Source organism: Mesoplodon densirostris, chromosome 1 (genome assembly GCF_025265405.1).
Source record: "Mesoplodon densirostris isolate mMesDen1 chromosome 1, mMesDen1 primary haplotype, whole genome shotgun sequence".
Taxonomy (NCBI): domain Eukaryota; kingdom Metazoa; phylum Chordata; class Mammalia; order Artiodactyla; family Ziphiidae; genus Mesoplodon; species Mesoplodon densirostris.
The window spans coordinates 167,093,065-167,114,110 of NC_082661.1; the positions used below are offsets into that span (position 1 = coordinate 167,093,065).

Sequence of the window (21,046 nt, forward strand, 5' to 3'; positions counted from 1 at the left end):
GTTTGGATAGTAAAAGACAACTGGAGTCTTCAATCTGCTGTGATACTTCATCTATGGCACTATGTTGTCTTGACTGATGTATATGAAAGTCAGTGTCACAGATATGCAATTGGAAAAGAGAAGGATATTTTAATATCCTTTTCAGATACTGTGGATATTCTCCTTTGATAGTACACTAAATTTGACAAGTAGTAGTTTCCTAAAGATTAGTTGCAATGTGGAATCTGAACATCAATAAACTTTTCATACTTTATTAGAAAAACATGTAGCAATCTGCCTTGCACTTTGAATCAATCTTCTACCTACACATGATTTTGTAACATTATGTACTGATCATTTCAAATATATTAACTAAGTGATGCAGTGGACACATTTCATTAAACAATATAAAAAAGTAACATTTGTTAATATCAACATCAATATCATCAGAAAAGTCTTTAAGTATTATGTAGCCATCAAAGTCACAGTAATAATACAAGTTTTCCAGAATCTGATTTTTATATAAAGCTTGGATTTTATCACTGGCAACACATAACAGTTTTCCTTGAAGTGATAGGCTCACTTTGCTCATTTTTAAAGAAAATATCTTCCAAATATCCAAGTCTGAATAACAGTTTTTCAATAGTTTACTCTTATAAGTAAAGATGTTTCATTAAAAAAAAAAGCAGTTCAGCTTATACCTCAGTTAATTAGTTAATCACTAGAGTGGTTTTCCTCTAGATAATCATCTTATTTCAATATACAGCAGTAGTGCCTTATGCATAATTTCCATTTCCTCAAACAGGATATTTAAAAAATGTGTATTCAAGAAATGAGATTTAATAAAATAATTGTTTACTGTTTGATCAAGCACACTAAAATTAAACTTTTTTTTTAACTGTGAATGTTTATCAGTGAAGAATACAATGACTACTAGTACAGTTTGGTACTAGTTCCCCGATTTAAACCCATCACCATTGCTTTTGTACCATCAGTGCAAATGTCAGCACAGTGAATATTTTTTAAAAAGGCCTTTGTATTTTACAATATAGTTTTGACCTGGAAGGGTCTTAGGGACCACCATGGGTCCACAGACCATACTTTGAGAACCACTGCACTGGACTATAGGTTTCTAGAGGACTTGTCTTTCATCTCGATACCAAAACAATACTTATCACATAGTAAGTACTTCATAAACATGTTTTCAATGAATGCATTATACTAAAGATTCCTTAGGCCTACACCTGCAAAACCCCATGGAACGGGAATTCCCTGGTGGTCCAGGGGTTAGGACTTGGCGCTTTCACTGCTGTGGCCCAGGTTCAACTCCTTGTTGGGGAACTAAGATCCCACAAGCTGCGTGGCACAGCAAAAAACAACAACAATAACAAAACCAAACAGGAGGAAAAAAAGGTTACAAATAAAAGTGCATAAAACAAAACGATGGGGAACATGATGAATAAGACATTGTCCTTGTATTTGGATTTTTTAGTCCAGAAAGGAAGATAGCTATAAGAAAATATGTTACAACAGAGGTATCATCCATAGAGAAAGGAACAATTAACTCTAATTGAAGAAACTGGAAAAGGGGAGCAAAGGCGTAGAGGTTGAGAGGACAGACTGAGCAGAGGCATGGGAATGTTCTTGTGCACCATCAGTTTGTAGAAGAGTCAAAGTTCCAATAGAACGTAGGAAAAAATAAAGTGGAGAATGAAGGGGGAACACTCTCTGCATTCCTATCTATCCTGCTCACCGGTGCCTGACTAGTGTCCCCAAAAGCCACCTTTATGTCTTCACCCTCCTCAAAATACCTCAATGACAACTTCACTGCCTATAAAATAAAGACAAACCCATTCTGGCATTTACAAACCTCTAAAAATCTTGTCCCACCCAATTTATATAATCTCATCTCTCTAGAAGTACCCTACAACAGAAACATTCTGCTTAGCCTTCTCACTGTTCCTACATTGGGAATTCACTCCCATCTTCTCACCTTGAGTGCCATCCAAGCCTTCTCCAATCCCAGGGGTCTCCTGTCTCCTTTTAGTATAGTTATACCCTAGTATATGCCAATTCATTTGCATTCTTATTTCAATATTTAACTGAACACGTCCTACGTGCCAGTTCCTCAGTATAAAAAGAAAACCAACACATAGTCCTCCCTCACTCTTGTGGAACTCAAAACGTATTTAATGAGGTAAACAAAAAGCTAAGGGAGAAGGAAAAAAAAAGGGGGGGGGGAATAGTGCCCTTTCCCACATCAAACGCAAACATTCTTACCATTAACGTAACTGTTTTGTATTTCGTCGAATTTTTCTCAAGAGCCCATCACCACCACAGAAAGGAGGCTCAATTAAAACATGTTGAACTGGGTACCCCCTTTTCTTCCTAATACTTTTGGTTCTTTCTAAAACTGTAAACCAGATTTGTTTCTGTAAGGCCGTAGTTCCAGTGGACGTGCATTGTAGCCAAGAATGAGTTTTAGTTTCAAATTGGAAATTTTGGCTCTGTGCAAGCTGACCATGCCTTAATACTGAATCTGTATTGTATAATTCGAACTCTGCTCTGGTTTCCCTCACCTGAGGATGGATCCTTCACTGTCTTTCTTTTGCTGATGTCCCCAAGCTGACCCCCTTCTTTGCCAGCACTGACTGTCTTATGCCCCTTACTCTACATCTTTACTTCTTAGTCTCCCTTCATAATATATTGTACTTTTCCTTCTCATTTCGACTTGGCCTTACCTAATTCAAGAACCCTACATGACCTTCTCTAAGCAACTCAGTACTGAAATAAAACATGAAGAGATGTACTTACTTACACAAAGCAGATCCACATTTTAATAGTTATCTAATCCCTCAAGTACCTAAATTCTATGGAGACAAGAGGTTCGTTATTTTGAAATCCTGTATACCATGATTCATTTCTTCACTGTCTTACTTTCCAAGATGAAAGGACATGACAGTAGCCAAGGTAGATATTGGTAAGGATGATACCACTCCCTGGCTCACATCAAACACAATCAGAGTCACTGAATTGTTAATTTATATAATAAATGCAGTAGTTCAATATGGAACTTCCCCTACTATATACCAATCCCACCCTAGAGAGAAAAAAAAATAGAAGATAATAAGCTCTAATCATGGCACAGGAGTTTATATATGTTCTATCCATCCATGCATTACAGAAAATGTATTTAATTAAAATCTATTTAATTAAATCTATTTAATTTTCATTTCCCTAAAATAAATAATAAATAAATGTCAGTTTCTTCTCTCATTTCTACGATCTCTAAACTCTCTATATATGGTACATATTTCTAATAACGATGAATAACAAACGATATTTGAGATACAATTTCATAAGTTTTTTGGTAAGGGACACCAGCATTAAGATGCTATGAGGGGGGCTTCCCTGAGGGGGGCTTCCCTGAGGGGGGCTTCCCTGGTGGCGCAGTGGTTGGGAGTCTGCCTGCCAGTGAAGGAGACGCGGGTTCGCGCCCTGGTCTGGGAGGATCCCACATGCCGCGGAGCAACTGGGCCCGTGAGCCACAATTACTGAGCCTGCGCGTCTGGAGCCTGTGCTCCGCAACAAGAGAGGCCACGATAGTGAGAGGCCCGTGCACCGCGATGAGGAGTGGCCCCCGCTCGCCGCAACTGGAGAAAGCCCTCGAGCAGAAACGAAGGCCCAACGCAGCCATAAATAGATAAATTAATTAATTTAAAAAAAAGATGCTATGGGGCTCTAGACTCATGACAACATCCTATCAGTTATATTATTCCTTCTCTCTCCAAAGCTTATCTTCTTTCAGATTCCTTCCTTTCACAATTCTATTATTTATAATAACAATCTGAGCAACAAGACTTATTAAGCACTTAATGGAATGGAAATAACATTTGAGGTTTTAAACAACATCCATTTTAAACACAAATAATGCATGATACAAAATAAGAATGTTGATCTGGTGCTAGAGATCAAATTTGGAATTAGGCTATCACTCTAATGTCTAGAGGATGAGTGAACAAATTCAATTTTAAGATGTAGGTTGACTTCATAATTTAGGAAAACTCAGAAATCAAAAACCATAAGCTTTTTCTAGAAACACAAAATTCCATGTTATTATACCAAGATCTTAAATAATTAAACTTCAATATATAAAAGGATACATTAAAATAAAGTCAATGTTTAATACTAAAAGAGAAGCACTAGTGGCAAGGGAAAAATCTGAAAATCATTTATATTTGTCTTTGAAGTATTCTGTGTGATTTTTATTTTTCTAATTAAGTTGGGCCAACACTGCGGTAGCACTTTCTGAATATACTCAGATAAAATGAAGGCAGTACAGAAAATGTTTGTGGCAGGAAAATGCCCTCCTGATTACATTTTTAAAGGTGTGTAACAAATAAACAGCCAGTTGTTTAAATGTATATTATCAAAGCTGATTGTAAAGTTGCCTTTTAAGAGTTAACTGATTTCTATTAAATGTCTGAGCTGTTGGATATAAACAAAGGCATAATTGTTATCACTTATTTTTTCAAGCCCAAGACTACATTACATTACTTTTAAAAGATATATAATTATATTCTTTTAGAGTATGAATCTATAATGTTATAGATCTCTTATTTTATCTTAAGAATCAGCCAAATACATGTTTTTGAGTTTCCCATGTAACCATATCCTTACCCTCCTTTATCTTTCCTCCTTGCTCTACTTTTTATTACCTCAAGGCAGTTAACTGCCTGATGTTACATAGATACATAATCTTTTACTGGAAACTCCAAAACCTGAAAAGCTTTGAAAAACAAAGTTTTTTTATAACTGAATTAGTGGCAAAAATCTATCCTGACTTGAACTCATTTGGTAGCAAAATCTGATCTGACCTGAATAGACATGACACTATTTATGGTCCTTATTTATCACACTTAGTGTAAAAATTCATACATTTTGCTACATTAATATTAATGTGTATAATTACAAGGTGCTATAAGACAATGGTAAAGATATTAAATAACATACAAATATGCATGAATTACCTTTCTAAAATTTGAAAAATGTGAATTCCAAAACATATCTGCCCCCAGGTTTTGGATAAGGGATTATGGACTTGTATTTATTTGTAATACTATCATCTGGCCATGAGGGCAGAACTTTATCTTATTCATTGTTTTATCCCCTGGGCCTAGAATTGTGCCTGACACATAGTAAACACTCAATAAATATTTGTTGAATAATCAGAATAAAGAATCACACTGAATTAATAGAAGTGGAGTTCAAAACAGAAAGGAACAAGAATATGTCTTCAGAGCAGTAATCTCCAAATGAATTTATAATTTATATAGGTCGTGAATCTCTTATTTGCAGTTGTGAAATACAAAAATCTTCAAAAAAAGTTTTGTCATTACTGCTTATCTTCTGAAACCTCAGGGTTTCTTACAAAATTGAGAAACAGGTATTGACTTATTAGATCCCAAATTAGAATAAAAAGAAATATTTAAAGGAAAAACATTTTTAAAGAAAAGCAGAGTGCCACAGCAGACTTTGAATTCCTTAAGGTAAAGATGCTTTTTGTATTCTTTTATCATTTAGTAAAGTAACTGGCACATAGTCGGTACTCAATATATACTGTTAGAATGAACATTAAAAAAGAAGAATTGGGATTTTTTCCATTTAATAAAGACATGTTGAGCACCCTTCTCAGGCCAGTTATTATGCTAGGTGTAAAAAACAGTAGGACAAGAGACACACAGTCTTTTCTTGCCTTCATGAAACAGACTTTAGCGGGGAAGGCAGATGTTTAAATACTACAAAAAATAAAGTTCCAGGTACTATGGATCACAAAAAAAGAAGTAACTAAACTAAACTGTAAGGTTGTGGAAGATCTATAAAGCTTAGACAGTTATGGCTGAAGAGTAGAGTGTGAAGAACAGCCACCAAGTTTTGTAGGCCTAATCAAGGACTCTGTACATTTTTCCAAGGGCAATGAAAAGCATTGAGGGGTTTTTAAAAAAGGAGTGATATTCCATTTGGACTTTTAACTCAGACTTCTATTTACTGAGTACTTACTATGTGCCTGGCATATCATCTTGTTCAGTCCTCACAAAATAGGCTTTATGTTTCCAAGTTGTATGTAGGAGCTGGTGGTCGATCAGCATCCCTATGTAGAACAACTAGTAGAGCCAAATAAACAAACAAAAATCCAACTATCTGAAGACAGAAAAGAGTTGTTGAGAGAACAAGAACTAGAGAAACAGAAAGAGAAAAAATCTTGAGAGATGAACTGGCTTCTGTAGCAACACTTTCCCTGGGATCATTATTCTGAGCATGAACAGAAGGCTGAGAATCAGGACAAACCCAGTACAAAGCCTGGTGGAGGGCTAGCAAGGTTAGACAGAGAAATAAGCAGAGGTGTGGCATAGACTTGGAGATCTTAAGCACATGGCCAGTTTTCTCAAGAAAGTTCTTGAATACTAGAACTCTGTGGGGTAGAAGGTTACAAACCTAAGCATGAAACCTGTGAAAAAGTTTTTTAGCAGTCTGACAAGAAAAGGGTTAGAGTCTGAGACCTAAAGGGCAAAGGACCGTTAGAGTATATCAAATTCTTAGCTGAAAACTTGTGAGAGCCAGGAAAGAACCAGAGGAAAATTGATCCTGAAAGTAAAACTCAGCCTCAAACCAGCACACTCCTTAACTGGATTAAGGGAATCAGTCACAAGACTATCTGCCCAGTGGAGGGGAGAGTGAACCCTCAAGAAAGGAGGCATTACAGTTTTTTGGACACAATGTCTGGCAACAAATAAAAGATACTAGGCATCCCAGCAGACAAAATCAGATGAATAAAAGATAAGAGAAAATAACACCATAGACAGAGATCCACATATGATCCAGATTTTGGTGTTAACTGGCAAAGACTTTAAAACAATTGAGTTATATTTTTTTAAAAGAGAAAAACTGGACAAAGTAGATGAAAAGCAGGTAATTTGTCCTGAGAACTGGAATCAATAAAAGAGAACCATTTGGAAATTTTAGAATTGAAAAATACACTAAATGTAAATAAGAATTCATTAAATGGATTTACCAAGAGATATAAAATATCATAAAACAGGATTGGTGAATTGACAGGCCAAAAGAAAATGTCCAAACTGAAGCACAGAGGGAAAAAAATAATGTAAAGTAAAGAAAAAGAGGACTAGAGATAAGTAAGACTCAGTGAAAAATCTAATAGATGTACAAATTGGAGTCTCAGAAAGAAAGGAGAGAAAAATGTGGCAGAACAAATATTCAAACAGATAATGACCAAGAATTTTTCAAAACTGGAGAAAGATATCACCCCAGATTTAAGAAGCCCCACAAACTCAAACCAGAATAAATTAAATGATAATAACAATAATAATAATGCAAACAACAATAATAACACACCAAGGTACATCTTAACAAGACTGCTGAAAATCAAAGATAGAAAATGTTAAAACAGCCAGGGTGAGGGTGAGGGACATACATTCAGTGGATAACAAAAAGCCTGATGGCTGACTTTACAACAGAAAACAAAGAGGCCAGAAGGCAATGAAATGTCTCAACAGGCTGACAAAAAAATTACTGACAACTTTGAAATTTATGCACAGAAAAAAAAATCCTTCAGAAATAAAGATGAAATAAAGACATCATCAGACAAGTAAAACTGAGCAGCTTGTCACCCAGAAACTTGCACTGAAACAAATACTAAAAAGAGTTGTTATAGCAGAAGAAAAATAATCCCAGGGTAAATATAGAAAAGTAGGAGGGAATAATGAGAAACAAAAAGGATAAAAATTGGTTAAAAAGGAGTAAATATTACTTTTTTTCTTTCTTAAGATAGTCTTAACTTTCCCATTCAGGCAGTTCAGCTACAAATCAGAAACAATCAGAATCGAGGTCAGAGGATTTCAACTCCTTTCTGAAAAATCACATAATGAATGCACTGATGCTGGCAATACCATTAAAAATACTAAAATGCAAAACAAAAAACCACAGAAACCCCCCCCAGCAAATATTGACTAAATACTTATGCTACAAAAGAATAATAGCAATGTCTTGTGGAATTTAAAATAAAATGTATGACAAAAATAACACAAAGGAAAAGAGGTGTAAATAAGTAAAGTGTTCTAAGTTCTAGCATTACCTTACAGGGAAATAGTAAAAAAAAAAAAATAGTTTATTCAAGACTACAATTAATCAAGAATAAATGCTGTCTAGGGTAGCTACATAAATAACAGTAAAATAATGTGTAACTATCACATTAATGGAGACGAAAATAGAACAACAAAAATATTTGAATAAAATCTGAATAATCCAAAAGAATACAAGAAAAGAGAGAAAGCAGAATGTGAAGCAAATGTATCAAATTAAAAAACCAAATATTAAGACCAGAAATATAAAAACAAATATATCGGTAAATTCATTAAATGTAAATATACTAAATAATAAAATAAAAAGATTTGTCAGCCTGGATTTAAAAAACAACTATACAAGGATGCTGATGCAGAAAGGGTGAAAATAAAAGTATGCAAAAAGTCATATCATGCAACCACTAACCAAAAAAAGCTGTTGTGGCTATACTAACATCGGACAAAACAGACTTTAAGGTGAGAACCTTATTAGAGATAAAGAAGGACATTTCAGGGCTTCCCTGGTGGCGCAGTGGTTGAGAGTCCGCCTGCCGATGCAGGGCACATGGGTTCGTGTCCCGGTCCGGGATGATCCCACATGCCGCGGAGCGGCTGGGTCCGTGAGCCATGGCAGCTGAGCCTGCACATCCGGAGCCTGTGCTCCGCAACGGGAGAAGCCACAACAGTGAGAGGCCCGTGTACCGCAAAAAAAAAAAAAAAAAGAAGGACATTTCATAAAGATTAAGGGGTTAATCCACCAGGAAGCTATCACAATATAAAGCTATATACAACCAATGAAATAGCCTTAAAATTTTTAAAATTAAAAAATTTAGAGAATTAAAAGAAATAGACAAATATACAAGCATGATGGGAGATATAAACATATATCGTTGAATAGCTGGTAACAAACAGAAAAAAATTCAATAAGATTATAGAAAAGCTGAACAGCATAACTGACACCTGGACTTCAGTGACACATATAGGCAACCTGACCCAACAGTGACAGATACACATTATTTACAAGTGCACGTGGAACACGCAGCAAAACTGACTACATACTAGATTGTAAAGCAAGCCTCAACAAATTTTAAAATATTTAATCAGTCAGAGAATGTTCTCTGACAACACTGACATTAAGCTGGAAATCAATAACATTGACATGATACTATACATAGAAAATCCTAAAGATGCCACCAGAAAACAAGAGCTCATCAATGAATAGAATAAAGTTTAAGGATACAAAATTAATATACAGAAATCTATTGCATTTCTGTACACTAACAACAAACAATCAGAAAGAGAAATTAAGGAAACAATCCCATTTACCATCACATCAAAACCAATAAAATACCTTGGAATAAACCTACCTAAGAAAGTAAAAGACCTATACTCAGAAAACTGCTAGACATAGATGAAAGAAACTGAAGACAACACAAACAGATGGAAAGATACACCGTGTTCTTAAATTGGAAGAATCAATATTGTCAAAATAAACATACTACCCAAGGCAATCTATAGGTTCAGTGCAATCCCTATCAAAATACCAATGGCATTTTGCACAGAACTAGAATAAATAATTTAAAATTTTGTATGGAAATACAAAAGACCCCAAACAGCCAAGAAAATCTTGAGAAAAAGAACAGAGCTGAGGAATCATGCTCCCTGACTTCATACTACAAAGCTACAGTAATCAAAACAGTATGGGGCCTCCCTGGTGGCGCAGTGGTTGAGAGTCCGCCTGCCGATGCAGGGGATACGGGTTCGTGCCCCGGTCTGGGAGGATCCCATATGCCGCGGAGCGGCTGGGCCCGTGAGCCATGGCCGCTGGGCCTGCGCGTCCGGAGCCTGTGCTCCGCAACGGGAGGGGCCACAGCAGTGAGAGGCCCGCATACCGCAAAAAGAAAAAAAAAAAAAAAAAAAAAAAAAAAAAAACAGTATGGTATTGGCACAAAAACAGACACATAGGGCTTCCCTGGTGGCGCAGCGGTTGAAAGTCCACCTGCCGATGCAGGGGACACGGGTTCGTGCCCCAGTCTGGGAAGATCCCACATGCCGCAGAGTGGCTAGGCCCGTGAATCATGGCCGCTGAGCCTGCGCGTCTGGAGCCTGTGCTCCGCAATGGGAGAGACCACAACAGTGAGAGGCCCGTGTACCACAAAACAAACAAACAAACAAAAAACAAACAAACAAACAAAAAACCAGACACATATATCAATGCAACATGATAGAGAGCCCAGAAATAAACCCACACACTTAAGGTCAATTAATCTGCAATAAAGGAGGCAAGAATATACAACAGAGAAAAAACAGTCTCTTCAATAAGTGGTACTGGGAAACCTGGACAGCTACATGTAAAAAAACAAATTTGAACATTCTGTAACACCATATACAAAAATCAACTCAAAATGAATTAAAGACCTGAATGCAAGACCAGATACTATAAAACTCCTAGAGAAAAATATAAGCAGAACACTCTTTGACATAAATCACAGCAATAATTTTTTGGATCCATCTCCTAAAGCATAGGAAATAAAAGCAAATAAACAAATGCGGTCTAATTAAACTTAAAAGCTTTGGCACATCAAAGAAAACCATTGACAAAGCAAAAAGACAACCTACTGAATGGGAGAAAATATTTGCAAACTATATGTCTGGTAAGGGATTAATATGCAACATATATAAACAGCTCATACAACTCCATATAAAAAAACACTACCTGATTAAAAAATGGGCAGAAGAACTGAATAGACATTTTTTGAAATAAGAAATGCAGATGGCCAAAAGGCACATGAAAAGATGCTCAACATTGTTAATCATCAGGGAAATGCACATCAAAAGCTCATACCTGTCAGAATAGTTATCATGAAGAACATAAGTTACAAATGTTGGCTAGGATGTGGAGAAAAGGGGACCCTCCTACACTGTTAGTGGGAATGTAAATTGGTACAGCCACTATGGAAAACAGTATGGCAGTTTCTCAAAAAACTAAAAATAGAACTACCATATGATCCAGCAATTCCACTCCTGGGTACATATCCAAAAAAACCCAAAACACTAATTCAAAAAGATACATCACCTCAATGTTCATAGCAGCATTATTTACAATTGCCAAGATATGGAAGCCACCTAAGTGTTCATCATTAGATGAATGGATAAAGAAGATGGGAGATTATACACACACACACACACACACACACACACACACACATATATGCATGCAATGGAATACTACTCAGCCATAAAAAAGAACAAAATTTTGCCATCTGCAGCAACATCGATGGACTTGGAGGTCATTATGCTGAGTGAAATAGGTCATACAGGAAGACAAATGCTATATGATATCACTTATATGTGGAATCTAAAAAATTTTAAAACTACTGAATAAACAAAAGAGAAGCGTACTCACAGATACAGAGAACAACCTAGTCATTACCAGTGGGGAGAGGGAAGGGGGGAGCAATATAGGAGCAGAGGATTAAGAGGTACAAACTATTAGGTATAAAATAAGCTACAAGGATATATTGTACCACATGTTGAATATAGCCAATATTTTATAACAACTATAAGTGGAGTACAACTTTTAAAAATTGTGAATCACTATATTGTACACCTATAACATATAATATTGTACAGCAACTATACTTCAAAAAAAGTACAAAAAACCCCAAAATATTAATGGCTTGGAAATTAAGCAATATACTTCAGGATAGTCCTTGGGTCAAATTTTTTAAATGACAAAAAAATTAGGAAATGTTTTATACAAAAGGATAGTAAAAATATAACTCATTAAAACTGTGGAATGCAGTTAAAGTAGTGCTTAGGGGAAAAATCATAGCCTTAAATGCATATTTTAGAAAAGAAAAAAGTCTTGAAATCCATGATCTAAGTTTCCATCTCAAGAAACTAAAAAAAGAACAGCAAATCAATCCCAAAGAAAATAGGAGAAAATTAATAATAAAGATGTGATCCAAAATTAAGAGAAAACTGCAAAGCCAAAACTGGTTCTTTGATGAGATCAATTAAATAGATAAACACCTAGCAAAACTGTTCAAAGACACACACACACACAAATTTTCATAATCAGAAACTGTGACAGACTTTTCAGACATTAAAGAGAAATAATAGTTTATTATAGACAACTTTAAGCCAATTATTTATGTCATTTAAATGAACACATTCTTTGAAAAACACAATTTATCAAAGCTGACAAGGGAAGGGATGTGGGAACAGATGTATATGTATGACTGATTCACTTTGTTATAAAGAAGAAACTAATAAAAAAAATTTAAAAAATAAAGAAAGAAAGAAAAAAAGCTGACAATAGAAGGAATAGAAAATCTGAATACTCCTATATCTATTAAAAATTGAATCTGTTCTTTAAAATCTTTCCAACACAATGCTGAAGCAGAACAAAACTGGAGGACTGACAACTTCAACTTATTATAAAGCTACCAAAATCAAGACAATGTGGTAATGTTAAAAAATAGACAAGTAGATCAATGGAATAGAATAGAGACTCAGAAATACCAACACAAATATAGTCAACTGATCTTTGAAAAAAGAGCAAAGGCAATTCAATGGAGCAAAGACAGTCTTTTCAACAAATTGTACTGGAACAACTGGTCATCCACATGCAAAAGAAAAAAAAGGATCATAAATGTAAAACCCAGATCCATAAGACTTCTAAAAGATAACATAGGATAAAATCTAAGTGACCTTGGGTTTGGTGATTAATTCTTAGACATAACACCAAAAGCATGATCCATAAAAGAAAAAAATTGATAAGTTGGACTTCATTAAAATTAAAAACTTCTCTGAGAAAGATACTGCTAAGAGAATGAAAAGACTGGCCACAAATTGGGAGAAGATAGTTGCAAAGCACATATCTGATAAAGGACTTGTACCCAAAACATAAAACAGACTCCTAAAACTCAAAAACAAGAACACCCAATTAAAAATGGACAAAAGACATGAAGGGACACCTCACCAAAGAAGACATACAGATGGCAAATAAACATATGAAAAGATATTCAATATCATATCTCACTAGGGAATTGCAAATTAAAACAACAGTGAGATATCACAACACACCTATTAGAATGGTCAAAATCTAAAACACTGATAACACCAAATGCTGGTGAGAATGTAGAGCAACAGGAACTCTCAATCAGTGCTGGTGGGAATGCAAAAATGGTATAGCCACAATGGAAGACAAGTTGTCAGTTTCTACCAAATTTTTACCATACAAGCCAGAAATCATGTTTCTTGGTATTTACCCAAATTAGCTGAAAACTTATGTCAAGACAAAAATCTACCCAGGAATGTTTATACCAGTTTTATTCATAACTGCCAATCTTGGAAGAAACCAAGATGTCCTTCAACAGACAGTGAATGTATAAACAAACTGATACATCCCCACAATATAATATTATTCAGAAAAAAAAGAGCTATCAAGAAACAAAAAGACATACAGTAACATAATGGACATTACCAAGTGAAAGAAGTCAATTTGAAGAAGCTACATACTGTTATGATTACAACTATAGGACATTCTCAAAGGCAAAACTATAGAGACAGTAAAAAACCAAGTGGTTGCCAGGGGCTCGGAAAGAGGGAGAGATGTGTAGGTGGAGCACAGGGGATTTCCTTAGGACTGTAAAACTATTCTGTAAGATACTGGAATAGTAGATACATGGTATTATACATTTGTCAAACCCCATAGACCTATGTAACACAAACAGTGAAACTTGATGAAAACTGTGGACTTTAATAATAATGTATCAATATCAATTGGTCCACCAATAGTAACAAATGTACCACACTAATGCAAGATGCTAATAATAAGGGAAACAGTACATAAGGAAAGGGGATGTATGGAAACTCTGTACCTTTTACTCAATTTTTCTGTAAGCCTAAAACCATTCTAAAAAATAAAGTCTACTAATTAAAAACAAAACACAACAAAATAAAAAACCTTCTCAAAAGAAAATCTGAGACACAGGCTTCAATGGAGAATTCTTCCAAACATTTAAGAAAGAAATAACACAGTCTCATAACATTTTTGTATCAAATAGAATAGAAAAAACGGGGGGAACATTTCCCTACCATTTCATCAGGCCAGTATAACCTTATATAAAACTTGTCAAAAACATTACAAGAAAGGAAGATTACAGACCAATCTTTCTCACTGACATAGATTCAATCCTTCAGCACTTACTATTGGACTTCTGCTAATGCATAGGATGTGGACAGCCAGAACAAGAAACATCACTCCCACCCTAACAATGAGAAAAAGTGGTATAATCTACAAAATCATAACTTTTGAACTCACCATAAAACTGAAGTTTTAAGACGATCAAGTGAACTAAATTCCAAAGAGTAACAAGCCCCTCTAAAGACAGATGGGACTCCAAACTATTTCGTATTTGGCAAAGCACAGGAGGAAAAGGAGCCTACCGAAGAATTCAGCTAAAATTGTTAACTGTTATTGATTAGATGTGGGCTAGCATGTCAGTTGAGAAACACTGGGAGCTCAAAACCCAAGGGGAATTCACACTCACTTGCATGCTCTTCTCCATAGGTCTCCATCAGGATGGAGAGCAGGAACTGCAGAGGCCCCCTTCTGTGGCACAGGTGTGCAAGAAAGGATACGCTACCACTACAAAACAAGCATGCAACCATGCCACCTTGCCCAAACTCTCTTCTCACTTGAGGAAGAGGCCTTAAACCTCTGAGGGAGGCAATAATTTGTTGCTTCTGGGGGTGAGATAGATACAATAACTGTCTTCCTCACGGAAACATAAGAAAACTCTCACAGGCCCCAAATCCTGTACCAGTACATAGCAGAGGTAAGCCAGAACTAGGAAGAGGCAGGAATCTCTCTTTCACCCATTATTTGCCACAAGGTAAAGTTTGGCTGCCAAAAGCAGAAGAGAAAGGAACATTGTCAAAGACCCACTCCCAAGGCACCTGGACTGAGACAGGACCAGGAGGACAGAAAACGCCTGTATCTACCATGAGCTTAGGACCGAGTAACAAACAACAGACTACAGCTGAGGAAGGGATCAGAGCATGGAGAGAGACCTCCCTCTGTGGCACAGGCAAACGAGACAAATGAAAACTGAGGATACAGACACTGAGAAAAACCCTCCAGTACCCCAGGACTATTTCTAAGAACAAAGTTACAGCAGCCCACTGAATTTGAAGCTTGTGGTACACTGACGCTAATGACAGCAGTAACAAAACTCAAGCCTAGCTTGGCTCCTGACTGTACTGACTGAAGCCTCCATACTCAGTAAAGATATAGAACACTTGAACAAAATTGTCAATATACTTGACCTAATTGACATGTATAGTACAGTAACAGCAGAATGCTCATGCTTTCCAAGGACATGTGGAACATTCAACAAGATAACCTGAATGGCCTCACACATGTTTTAAAAATTAAATTTTTTATTAAAAAATGTTCCCTCAAAGAAAACTCCAGCCTCCAATAACGTTATTGGGAATTCTACCAAACATTTAAGGAGGAAATAATATCAACTCTATAAAATTCTTCCAGAAAACAGGAGAGAAGGGAACACTTCTCAACTCAATTTAAGAGATCAGCATTACCTGATATCAAATCTAGACAAAGATGTTAAAGTAAAACTATAAACCAATATCCTTTATAAAAATACTCACAAAATCTTCAACAAAGTATTAGAAAATTGAATTAAGAAATATATAAGGACAACGCATTATAGCCAAGTGGAATTTATCTTAGGAATGCAAAATTGGTTTAACAATCAAAACCAATTAGTATCATTCACCATATCAACATATATAAAAAATCACATGAGCACCTCTCCAGATACAAGAAAAGTATTTAACAAAATTCAACATCAATTAGTAATGAAACACTCAGAAAACCAGGAATAGAAGAGAGCTTCTTCAAGCTAACAAAAAGCATCTATACAACATTGCACTGGTGTCACTAGCCAGTGTAACAAGGCAAGAAAAAGAACTAAAAGCCACACTGATTGGAAAGGAAGAAGTAAAACCTCTTTATTCATAAATGACACATATACTTGGAAAATACTAAGCAATCTACAAAAATGGTACTATAACTAACAAATAAGTTTAGTAAGTCTCCAGGATACATGGTAAATATACAAATATCAATTTTATTTCTGTATACTAACAACAAGTAATTGGAAACTGAAATGAGAAAAAAAGTCAGCATGTTAATAGTATCAAAAACACATGAAATACTTGGGGAAAATCTTAATAAAATATGTGCAATATTTGTGTACTTAACTATAAAACAGTGATGAGAGAAAATGCAGATAAGAATAAATGGAGACACAAAGCATGTTCATTGGCCAGAAAATTCAATACTGTTAAGATGTCAAGTCTCCCCAAATTGATCTCTACATTCAACATAACCCCAATACAAATCCCAGTAAGTTTTTTGTAGTAATTTACAAGATGATGCTAAAATTCATATGGCAAAGCAAAGTACCCAGAGTAGTCAAAACAATTTTGAAAAAGAGAAACAAAGTTGGACGACTAATTACCTGATTTCAAGACTTACTATAAAGTTATAAAAATGAAAATAGTGTGGTATTAGCATAATAATAGACAAATAGATCAATGGAACAGAATAGAGTCAGAAATATTCACCCATGCACGCGTGCGCACGTGTGTGTGTGTGTGTGTGTGTATACTAAATAAATTTTCAGCAAAAGTGCCAAGAAAATTAGTGGAGAAAGGATAGATTTGTCAACAAATAAGTACTAGAAATAGGTATTGTACTGGACATACACATGCAAAAAACAACAACAACAAAAAGCTTTACATTACATCATATACAAAAATTGACTTAAAATGGATTCTAGATCTAAATGTGCAAGCTAAAACTAATAAGACTTCTAGAACAAAACATAGGAGGAGTTTTTTTTCTTTCTTTTTTTTTAAACATATGGAATTTATCGTTTTCTGGTTTTCCCTCTTGACATGATACCATTTATTTATTTTTTATTTTTTAAACATCTTTATTGGAGTATAATTGCTTTACAATGGTGTGTTAGCTTCTGTTTTATAACAAAGTGTGTCAGTTATACATATACATATGTTCCCATATCTCTTCCCTCTTGCATGTCCCTCCCTCCCACCCTCCTTATCCCACCCCTCTACGTGGTCACAAAGCACCGAGCTGATCTCCCTGTGCTATGCGGCTGCTTCCCACTAGCTATCTATTTTACATTTGGTAGTGTATATATGTCCATGCCACTCTCTCACTTTGTCACAGCTTACCCGTCCCCCTCCCGATATCCTCAAGTCCATTCTCTAGTAGGTCTGTGTCTTTATTCCCGTCTTACCCCTAGGTTCTTCATGACCTTTTTTCCCCCTTAGATTCCATATATATGTGTTAGCATATGGTATTTGTTTCTCTCTTTCTGACTTACTTCACTCTGTATGACAGACTCTAGGTCCATCCACCTCACTACAAATAACTCAATTTCGGTTCTTTTTATGGCTGAGTAATATTCCATTGTATATATGTGCTACATCTTCTTTATCCATTCATCTGTTGATGGACACTTAGGTTGCTTCCATGTCCAGGTTATTGTAAATAGAGCTGCAATGAACATTTTGGTACATGTCTCTTTTTGAATTATGGTTTTCTCAGGGTATATGCCCAGTAGCGCGATTGCTGGGTTGTATGGTAGTTCTATTTTTATTTTTTTAAGGAACCTCCATACTGTGGAGAAACTTTTTGTGACCTTGGGGGAGGCAAAGATTCTTAGGTAGGGCACAAAAAGCACAAATCATGAAAGAAATTGATAAAAATGTATGTCTTCAAAATTCTAAATTTCTGCTCTTTGAAAGACCCAGTTAAGAAAATGAAAAGATAAACCACAGACAGGGAGAAAGTATTTTCAAGCTGCATATCTGATAAGGGACTTGTGCCATATATAAAGAATCCTTACAATTCAACAATATGAGAACAAACACAATTTTTTTTAATAGGCGAAAGATTTGAACAGACTACTTCACCAAAGGAGATATAAACATTTGATAAGATGCTCAATATCTTTAGTCATTTGGCAAATGCAGTTAAAGCCACAATGGGGTATCATTATGCTCCTACTAGAGGAGTGTAATTATAAATAAAAATTAATTAAAAACTGACATCAAGCACTAGCAAGGATGCAGAACAATCCTCATAACTGCTGGTGGAAATGCAAAATAATATAGCCACTTTGGAAAAGTTTGGCAGATTCTTATAGACATACACTTACCATACAACTCAGCAATTCCACTCCTAGGTATTTATCCAAGAGAAAAGAAAACTAAAAACCAAAACAAAGGGCTTCCCTGGTGGCGCAGCGGTTGAGACTCCGCCTGCCAATGCAGGGGACACGGGTTCGTGCCCCGGTCCAGGAAGATCCCACATGCTGCGGAACGGCTGGGCCCGTAAGCCATGGCCGCTGAGCCTGCGCGTCCGGAGCCTGTGCTCCGCGACGGGAGAGGCCACAACAGTGAGAGGCCCGCGGACCGCAAGAAAACAAAACAAAAAACCTATACCAGAAAACATGTATTGGCTTTACTCATAATCTCTATAAACAGAAACAACCCATAGCTCTATAACCAAAAATGCCCAGCAACCAATGAATGGATAAACAAATTGTAGTACATCCAAACAATGAAATATTACTCAACAATAAAAAGGAACAGAACTACTGAAATACCAACAGCACAAAGGAATTTCAAAAGCATTATGCAAAATGACAGAAACCAGGCACAAAATTTTAAATACTGTATGATTCCATTTATCACATTCACACAAAAAAAGGAAAGATCTCCTGATCAATCTCTGCATCCAAAGAACTTAGCATATTAGAAAATACTCGATAAACGCCCAGTGGACGGTTAGACGGGCAATCATTGCAGGGAGGGTAGAGTGCAAGAAGATGATAAATAGACGCGAAAGCCAAAATGTACCTGGGGGCTCAAACCCACCTACAGGATGGAAAAAGTGAAGGAAGGTATAGTCCAACCTACCTCCACTGACGCCAGCAGCTTAAAAAATTAGACCCTGTAAAGGACTACAATATGAATGAATAGCCTCAGCGGTTCTCTAGCCTGAAGAAAGGCGTGATGTGCCCCACCTTTCTTTTAAAAAAAAAAAAAATCTATTACCCTCACGCCCGAAGCTGAGCAAGTGGAGCTTACACCTGGAAGGGAGGTTTTTCCCTGCCCAGGAGCGGAGCTGGAGAGACCCGAGGCGGGCTTCGGCTTAGATCAGCGGGGTGCAGAAGGAGCCGAAGCACCGCCACGGCCCCGTTGGTCTCCGTCCCTTCCCACTCAGCCTCACTTACCCAGGCCTGCCGTTCCAACTGAGCGTACAAATTGGAGCCCTTGAGCTTTTGGACTATCTGGGCAATAATGAGAGCGAGATCCGACTCCTCCTGCAACATTTCCCCTGTCCTAGCCCGCCAAGCAGCGCGGGCAGGACGCTAGCGGGGAGAGAACCGGTTACGTACTCGGTCCCACTCAGGGCCAGTGACACTTCTCGGGGACCTTATTACGCAGGGACTCCTCCAGCGGGCGTTACCAGGCAACTGCCGGGCCGTGTGTCCGTTCCTCTCTGGTCCCCCCCCACGCCTGAAGGCTGCAGCACCTGCGTTCCGCTGGCAGAAAATGACCTGCGGGGTCGGGGGAGGGGAGTAGGTTTTCACTCCATTGTTCCTGCTTGGTCTGTTGTTGAAAGGCAAGAGGAGGAGCTCTTTCCTCTAGAGCCACAACGCCTCTGATGCACCAGGGGAAATCAGAAAGTTGTGTATTTTGTGTTTTATTATAAAGGAAAATAATAGGAAAATATTGTAAAGGAAAATAATAACCTTCCAATCTCTACAGAAACAGGGCAGTGCACACAACGACATGACAAATGACTTCCAAAAATTATGAGGCTCTGATGCTAGCTGTGTGAACTTGGGCGAGGTGCTTAAATTTCAGAACTCAGTTTCCGCCTCAGTAAAATAATACCCAGTTGACAAGATACTCTGATGATTAGCTGAGGTAACACTTGTGAGGGGGCCTAGCACTGTACTTAGCACTCCATTTCCCCTCCCCCTTCTCTTTCTGTTCTCTGGGGTCTTATACCAGGAATAAATAGACAGCATCTCCTCATCTAACAGCTATAACTTAACCAAGAAGCATTTATTGATAGGTTTTCTGTGAAGCATTGGCAATTCCAGGATAGCTAAGACATTGTCCCAGGCTTAAAGAATATGCCATCTAGATTTCTCTTCTTCCATGCACTCATTCATTCAATCAAAAATCAATTCAAAATTCATTCAGCTTTCAACTTATTGAGCATTTACATACAAGAAACTGTGTGGACAAAAAGGTAAATAAAACATGGTTCTTGACATCAAAGTAACATAGCAAAAATTTTTAGAACTAGAAGTAGCTGATTTAATTAGTTGAATGGCATTCCAAAAGCCAGCTAATATAAGGCCTACGGAATAATACATGTATTAGAATAACCTCGCCAAAATAATCAAGAATTAATTTCAAATGTGGGTGTGCATATATTTTAAGCAGAAAAGATGTAGATTCCAAGAAAACAGACCAAGATTGCTGCAAAAGCTAGTCTAACTGCATTAAATTTTAATGTGCTTAGGCATCAAGAGAGAGCTTTTAATTCAATAGGCCTCTGGTGGGACCTGCTAATCTGCATTTCTGGCAAGCTCCCAGGAGATGGTGACCCTGGTGGCCCAAGGACTATATTCTGAATAGCAAAGGACTAAACCAGGTAAACAATAACAATTCAAAGGGACCAGACCTCTGGCATCTATGCACAATACCCTGCCCTTCACAACACAACTGTTCAGAATATTGTGATGGTAAATACAAATTCCAAATAACCCGTTTGGTCA

General features: G+C 36.8%; 1 protein-coding gene across 2 annotated transcripts in view; it reads right to left on the minus strand.

The window, feature by feature from the left end:
• TBC1D19 (TBC1 domain family member 19) overlaps positions 1-19,685 on the minus strand; it is a 165,450-nt gene extending 145,765 nt beyond the window's left edge. For both annotated transcript variants that reach the window (XM_060091586.1, XM_060091580.1), the window contains exon 1: positions 19,484-19,685. In XM_060091586.1, the coding sequence (XP_059947569.1) occupies positions 19,484-19,582 (99 nt within the window). In that variant the 5' untranslated portion in view covers positions 19,583-19,685. The remainder of the gene's footprint in view (positions 1-19,483) is intronic.
• Between the last annotated feature and the right edge of the window lie 1,361 nt (positions 19,686-21,046).